Source organism: Hypanus sabinus, chromosome 6 (assembly GCF_030144855.1).
Source record: "Hypanus sabinus isolate sHypSab1 chromosome 6, sHypSab1.hap1, whole genome shotgun sequence".
Taxonomy (NCBI): domain Eukaryota; kingdom Metazoa; phylum Chordata; class Chondrichthyes; order Myliobatiformes; family Dasyatidae; genus Hypanus; species Hypanus sabinus.
In genome coordinates, this window is record NC_082711.1 from 180,509,242 (window position 1) to 180,517,072 (window position 7,831).

General features: G+C 51.5%; 1 protein-coding gene across 2 annotated transcripts in view; it reads right to left on the reverse strand.

Moving 5' to 3' along the window:
* Positions 1 to 4,314, reverse strand: part of serpinf2b (serpin peptidase inhibitor, clade F (alpha-2 antiplasmin, pigment epithelium derived factor), member 2b) — a 53,727-nt gene extending 49,413 nt beyond the window's left edge. Inside the window, exons 1-2 of one of the 2 annotated variants that reach the window (XM_059973735.1) lie at positions 4,159 to 4,314; positions 632 to 713 (exon numbers count right to left, since the gene is read on the reverse strand). In XM_059973735.1, the coding sequence (XP_059829718.1) occupies positions 632 to 713; positions 4,159 to 4,250 (174 nt within the window). In that variant the 5' untranslated portion in view covers positions 4,251 to 4,314. Of the gene's footprint in view, positions 1 to 631; positions 714 to 3,946; positions 4,011 to 4,158 lie in introns of those variants that run through there. The other variant, XM_059973736.1, reaches the window with a different exon arrangement.
* Between the last annotated feature and the right edge of the window lie 3,517 nt (positions 4,315 to 7,831).

Here is a 7,831-nt window from a genome sequence, read left to right on the forward strand (position 1 = left end):
AGGGTGGATGGAGGGTAGGAGTGAAGGGGTGTGGGGAGGGAGGGAGGGGTGCAGTGAGGGGAGGGAGTGAGGGTGGATGGAGGGTAGGAGTGAAGGGGTGTGGGGAGGGAGGGAGGGGTGCAGTGAGGGGAGGGAGTGAGGGTGGATGGAGGGTAGGAGTGAAGGGGTGTGGGGAGGGAGGGAGGGGTGCAGTGAGGGGAGGGAGTGAGGGTGGATGGAGGGTAGGAGTGAAGGGGTGTGGGGAGGGAGGGAGGGGTGCAGTGAGGGGAGGGAGTGAGGGTGGATGGAGGGTAGGAGTGAAGGGGTGTGGGGAGGGAGGGAGGGGTGCAGTGAGGGGAGGGAGTGAGGGTGGATGGAGGGTAGGAGTGAAGGGGTGTGGGGAGGGAGGGAGGGGTGCAGTGAGGGGAGGGAGTGAGGGTGGATGGAGGGTAGGAGTGAAGGGGTGTGGGGAGGGAGGGAGGGGTGCAGTGAGGGGAGGGAGTGAGGGTGGATGGAGGGTAGAAGTGAAGGGGTGTGGGGAGGGAGGGAGGGGTGCAGTGAGGGGAGGGAGTGAGGGTGGATGGAGGGTAGAAGTGAAGGGGTGTGGGGAGGGAGGAGAGGGAGCGCAGACAGGAGTAATCCAAAGGTTTACATCAGTGGTGAACATCGGATTGAACAGACACAGGAAGACAGCGACCACACTCCAAGCCTTCATGCTGCTGGCAGTCAGATTTCTGCAAAACAAAATTCAGACATGGGGCGGCAGTTCGGCTACAGGACCTCCATCCATTCCCCTTCCCTCTCCCTCCCTCACTCCCCGCACCCCGTCTGCCTTTCCCTCTCCCTCCCTCCTTCCTGTGCCCCTCGATCCCTCCCTGGCAGCTTAGTGGACCCTCCCCTTCCCTCCGCCCTCTCCTCAGACTCCATGTCTCCTGCACCCGGCATTTCTTGGCTGGTGCCCTGGAGCCAGTGGGAACACAAGTAAGGACACGGGTCCCCTGTGCCTCACCATCAACGCTGTGGGATCCTGCTGTGTAGCAATGACCTGTGGCCATCAGCCCTCCCTGGGGGTGGCAACCTGTGGTGTTGTACACCAGCCACATAGGGAGGTAATGGGGGAGCTCAACTGGGGGGGCTTTAAGGACAGAGGAAAGAGTGAGAGAGAGGGGAACTGAAGTGGGAATGTGTCTGCAGGGGTCAGGATAAAGATAAGGATTTGTTTTATATGTTAAATGTACATCAAAGCATGCGGAGAAATAAGTTGTTTGTGTCAACAACCAACACAATCCGAGGATGTTCTGGGGTCAGCCCACAAGTGTCACCAACATAGCACACCCACAACTCACTGACCGTAACCCGTACGCCTACGGTCTGTGCGAGGAAACGGGAGCACCTGGCGGAAACCCACTCGGTCAAGGGAGAACATGCAAACTGCTCACAGACAATAGACAATAGGAGCAGAAGTAGACCATTCGGCCCCTCGTGTCTGCACCGCCATTCTGAGATCATGGCTGATCATTCACTATCAATACCCAGTACCTGCCTTGTCCCCATATCCCTTGATTCCCCAGCGATGGAAACACCACTGTGTAGATATTTGAGTTACTGTTGCCTTCCTGTCAGATCGAACCAGTCTGGCCATTCTCCTCTGACCCCTCTCATTAACAATGTGTTTTTGCCCAGGGAGCTGCCACTCACTAGATGTATTTTTGTTTTTTGTTTTTTGCATCATTCTCTGTAAACTCTAGAGATGGTAGTGCATGAAAATCCCAGGAGATCAGCAGTTCCTGACGTACTCAAACCACCACATCTGGCACCAACAACTATTCCACAGTCAAAGTCACTTGGATCACATTTCTTCCTCATTCTGATGTCTGGGCTGAAGAATAGCTGAACCTCTTGGCCATGTCTGCATGCATTTAATGCACATAATTCCTGTCACATGATTGGCTGATTAGATACTTGCATCTGCGTGCAGGGGTCCCTAACAAACTGGCCACAGAGTGTACTTTAGTTGAAAACGTTGAAAAATCTCTTGAAAGTTTCTCACTGTTCCACAACGTCTTACCAGATTGCCTGTGTTTCCAGTCTAGACAGTTCCACCCTCATCCCATTATAGTCTCTTCTGTTTCAGCAAAATACAATGGATTTACATGGAATTATTGCACTCTCCCTTTGTATGAGAAATTCAATCATACTCTCATCTAGGCTCCCTAACTGTTAATTTTACCCATCTCATTGCCCAGGACCAGACCTAAGATAACATATTCCCTGTAGGTTCAATAACATGCTGTTCAAGAAGGCCACCGTGGATACATTCCATGAATTCCTCAAACCATGCTTGGCCCAACCTGTTTCACCCAATCAATGTGCAAGTTAAAGCCCCTCTTGAAGACTCCCTGTCCATTTGAACATGCATCTGGTATTTCTTGTTTTATTACCCACACCACTGTTGGGTGGCCTGTAGACATCACCCACCAGTGAATTTTCCCCCTTCACCTACCTGTGTCTGTCTGTCTGTCTGTCTGTGATGTATGTGTATATGTGTGGTGTAAGGTGTGTATGTGGTGTATGTGTGTGTCTGCATGTCTGTGTGTGTGTGGGTATGTGTGGAGTATGGTGTGTCTGTATGTATGTGTGTTTGTGTGTGTGTGGGTGTGTGTGTGAGTGTGTTTGTGAGTGTGTGTGTATGTGTGGTGTGTGGTGTGTGTATGTGTCCAGTGTGTGTGTGTGAGTGTGTGTTACTCTGGATTTCCATAATCTGCAGGGTCTGCTGTGCTTCGGATACCACCCTGCGAACGGATTTCTTTAATGGCCATTAAATCATATTCCTTTGTAGGGGTTCATGTCACAGGTTCACTCGCTGGCCTTGTTTCTTACAGTCCGGCCTTCACACACACACACTGTCCTTTTGGAACCTGGCGAATGTTTCAGTACCAGGCCCGGAATATTCCCTTTTCCTTTGGTCTCTGCACTGCTCCCTCTCTGTCTGCCTGGATTCCCACCCCACCCCCGCCACATATCAGTTTAAACCCTCCCCAGCAGCACTGGCTAACTATCCCCCAAAGAACATTGACCCTGGGCAGGAATCTGAACGCCTCTCTCCCACTGTCACGCTTCCCTCTCTCTAACGAGAACATGGGACAGGTACACACACACTCACACACACACACACACACACTCACACCCACACACACACACCCACACACACTCACACACTCACACTCACACACACACACTCACACTCACACTCACACACACACACTCACACTCACACTCACACTCACACACACACACTCACACCCACACACACACTCACACACTCACACACACACAAACTGCTGGAAGAACTCAGCAGGTCGGGCAGCGTCTATGGAGAGGAATAAACAGTCGACAGTTCATCAGGACTGAAAAGGAAGGGGGCTTGTGATTGACGCCTGGTGCACGGGTAGCAATCCCGCGATTTTAACTTTGAAGTCCTACTTTGTAATGAATTTCCTAGCTGGGTAAATACAGCTCGTTGGATCTCCTCCGCCTCCCCCCCTGTATCCCACATTCACGACTGCTGGATGTTCACCCCCCCTTCCAGAATGCCACCCCGAGACACCCCGAATCCTAGAGGCTGTGGGGGGGGGGTGCAAAACACTAACTGGGAGTCCCGTTTTCGGCCTCAGAAGCTCCTGTCTATGGAATCCCGTCCCACGATCTTCCTTGCTCTCGTGTGTAGCGAGACGCTGGTCACTGCTCCCTTCACCTGCCGAGCCCCCTCCTCCGCTCGGGGGGAGGTGAACTGCGCCCCCCGCTCTGCTGTCCGTTAGTCACTGATTCCCCGCCTTTCCTCAAGTCCGTGCAGTGACCCACTCGCCTCTCGATCAGAACGTCGCGTTGCCCCACTTTGCCCCAGGGGGCACACACTGAGGGTAGGAGTTCTGATGTCTGCACCCACCCGAGCCATCGCGGACCCCACCTTCGACATCAGCTTTTGGCTGGAAGGAGCCAATGTCCACTCTGAGGCCTCGCTCCGACCCACATTTCCCCTCATTCTCTGCACGTCGGCGGAAGGTCAAAATGCACTCTAATACTCACCCCAGCCACACGTCCCCTTCTCCCTCCCCCGAACAACTCTGGACTGAAACGGCGGACCCCGCACAACAGGCTCCCTCCCCCGGCTGCCCCTACCTCTGTCCCACGTATGCCGAGCCGGAGTGAGATCGGCGGCGGTGCCCGGAGCCGCACTTATCTCCAGCCTCGCTGGATAAACATTGAGACATGTCCTGTTAAACATTTGCCTGAGTCCCCACTCCATTTCACCAGCACACCATCCCCGGCATATGTCGTGAAATACGCTGTTTGCGACAGCAGCGCTTTGCTAAGTATAATTAAAAAATAAATGACAACAAGGAATATACACAACAAATCAAATTAGTAGTGCAAAAATAGAACAAATAAAGAGAAAAAATAGTGAGCTGGTGAACACAGGTTGTTTGTTCATTCAGAAATCCGATGGAGACGGGTCGAAGCTGTTCCTGAAACATAGAGGGTGTGCCTGAGGCTCCAAAGGAGAGGGGGCACGTCCTGGGTGAGAGACGGTCCTTAATGATGGATGCCGCCTTTTGATGGAACTGTCCTGAGCTTTTTCCGATCCTGTGCGGTGGCTTCCCCCGTACCAGCCCGGTAGAATGCTCTCCATATTAAAAAATAAATTACACAAACAGAATGCTCTCCGTTGTACTTCCGTAGAGATGTGCTACTCTTTAATGATATACCAAACCTCCACAAACTCCTAACGAAATTCAGCTGTTGTCCTGTTTTCTTTATAATTGCACCGATAGGTGGGGCCCGGGATAATTACAGAGATATTGAGACTGCTGCCCCTTTCTTCTGCTGACCGAACCCACGATGAGGACTCGTGTGTGTGTTTCCTCCATCTCATCTTCCTGAAGTCCACAATCAATTCCACGGTCTCAGTGACATAGAGCACAAGGTTGAGTACTCCGAATCTCCGAGCTGCGCGCCCCTCAGCGTGACCGAGCCGAGCGCAGCCTTACACCGCGATTCGTTTGGCATATGAACTGGAAACATACAGAGAAATCCGTGATTTGCATCGCACATGTTCCAAGCCACGGGGGGCATCTCTCAGAGCCCTTCTTGGCGAGTGCAGAGGAGCTTCACGGGAATGAATGGGTTAATGTGTGAGGCGCAATGGATGTCTGAAGGCCTGCACTCGCTGGAGTGTGGGTGGGGAGGGAGGGGGTGATTACATTGAAACCTATCGAATATTGACGAAGGGTCTCGGCCCCAAACCCACAGTGCTTCTCCTACAGATGCTGCCTGGCCTGCTGTGTTCCACCAGCATGTTGTGTGTGAGAGAATCAGCATCTGCAGATTTCCTGGTGTTTGTGAATATTGAAAGGCTTTGAGAAAGAGGGCATGGAGAGTCTGAGGCACATCTCCAAAATGGAAGGCTGTCCATTTAGAATGGGGGTGAGGAGCAATTTCTTTAGCTGGAGGGTAGTGAGTCTCAGGAATTCTTTACCACAGATGGCTGTGGAGGCCGAGTCAGTGGGCGTATTTAAAGCGGAGACTGTTACGTTCTTCATCAGTTAGGGTGTCAAAAGTTATGGGAGAAGGCAGGACAATGAGGTTGAAAGGGGTCAGCATGATGAAATGGCAGATCAGGCTTGATGGGCCAAATGGCCTAATTCTGCTCGTTTGATGGTGAGGTGTGAATACACTGATTATGCTGATAAGGGGTAAGTTCTATGGCAGTGAAGAAACAGCAATAATTTCCCAAGCCAGGATGGTGTGCGGACGGGGTGGGGGTGGGGGGGGGGGGTATGGTGAACCTCATGACCTCATGTTGTTGCTGCCCTTGTCCTTGCAGCTAGTGGATATGGTAGGTTTGGGAGGTGTTGTCTGAAGGATCTTGGTGAGCTGCTGCAGTGCATTCTAAACGCAGCACAAAACTTCGCCACTGTGTGTCGGTGAGGAAGTGAGTGAATGAATAGGTGTAGCTGAAGGGGTTATCAAGGGACCACTGTGTGAGATTTCGTCATTATCCTTGAGCTCTCAAGAGTCCCCACACTCTCCACATTGCTGCCATCAGAAAGGAGACTCAGGATCCTCACCACCAGGTTCTTAAGAGCAGAAGGTATCAGAGCAGAATCAGGCCATTTGGCCCATCAAGTCTACCCTGTCATTTCATCATGACTGATCCATTTGCCCCTCAAACCCAATCTCTGCCTTCTCCCTGTAGCCCTTCATGCCCTGATGAATTAAGAATCTGTCAATCTCTGCCTTAAATATACATAAAGACTTGGCCTCCAGAGCAGACTGTGGCAAAGCATTCCACAGATTCACCATTCACTTGCTAAAGAAATTCCTCTTCATCTCCATTCTAAAAGGACATCGCTCCATTTTGAGGCTGTGTACACCGGTCATAGACTATCCCACTATAGGAAACATCCTCTCAAAATCGACTCTATCGAGGCCTTTCAACATCTCATAGGTTTCAATTAGATCCCCTCTCATTATTCTGAATTCCAGTGAGTACAGGCCAACAGCAATCAAACACTCTTCATATGTTAAGACATTTGATACTGAAATGATTTTCGTGAACCTCCTTTGAACCCGCTCCAATGTCAGCACATCCTTTCTCAGAGAAAGGGCCCAATACCACTTCCAGTACTACAAATCTGAGCTCACCAGTGCCTCATAAAGCATCAACATTACATGCTTGTTTTCACACAATAGCCGCTCCAACACTGGTCCACTCACACTATAAACGCACCAACACTGGTCCACACGTACGATAGCCGCTCCAACACTGGTCCACTCACACTATAGACGCTCCAACACTGGTCCACTCACACTATAGACGCTCCAACACTGGTCCACTCATACGATAGCCGCTCCAACACTGGTCCACTCATACGATAGCCACTCCAACACTGGTCCACTCATACGATAGCCACTCCAACACTGGTCCACTCCCAGAATATCAGCTCCAACACTAGTCCACTCCCAGAATATCAGCTCCAACACTGGTCCAAACACACGATAACCGCTCCAACACTGGTCCAAACACACGATAGCTGCTCCAACACTGGTCCACTCACAGAATATCAGCTCCAACACTGGTCCACTCCCAGAATATCAGCTCCAACACTGGTCCAAACACACGATAACCGCTCCAACACTGGTCCAAACACACGATAGCTGCTCCAACACTGGTCCACTCACAGAATATCAGCTCCAACACTGGTCCACTCCCAGAATATCAGCTCCAACACTGGTCCAAACACATGATAACCGCTCCAACACTGGTCCAAACACACGATAGCTGCTCCAACACTGGTCCACTCACACTATAGACGCTCCAACACTGGTCCACTCACACGATAGCCACTCCAAAGCTGGTCCACACAGACAATAACCTCTCCAACACTGGTCCACTCACACAGTAACCTCTCCAAGACTGGTCCACTCACAGAATAGCCGCTCCAAGACTGGTCCACTCACAAAATAACCTCTCCAACACTGGTCCACTCCCAGAATATCAGCTCCAACACTGGTCCACTCATACGATAACCGCTCCAACACTGGTCCACTCACAGAATAGCCGCTCCAACACTGCTCCACTCACACGATAGCTGCTCCAACACTGGTCCACTGACACAATAGCCACTCCAACACTAGTCCACACACACGATAGCTGCTCCAACACTGCTCCACTCACACAATAGCCGCTCCAACACTGGTCCACTGACACAATAGCCACTCCAACACTGGTCCACACACACAATAGCCGCTCCAACACTGGTTCACTCACACTATAGACGTTCCAACACTG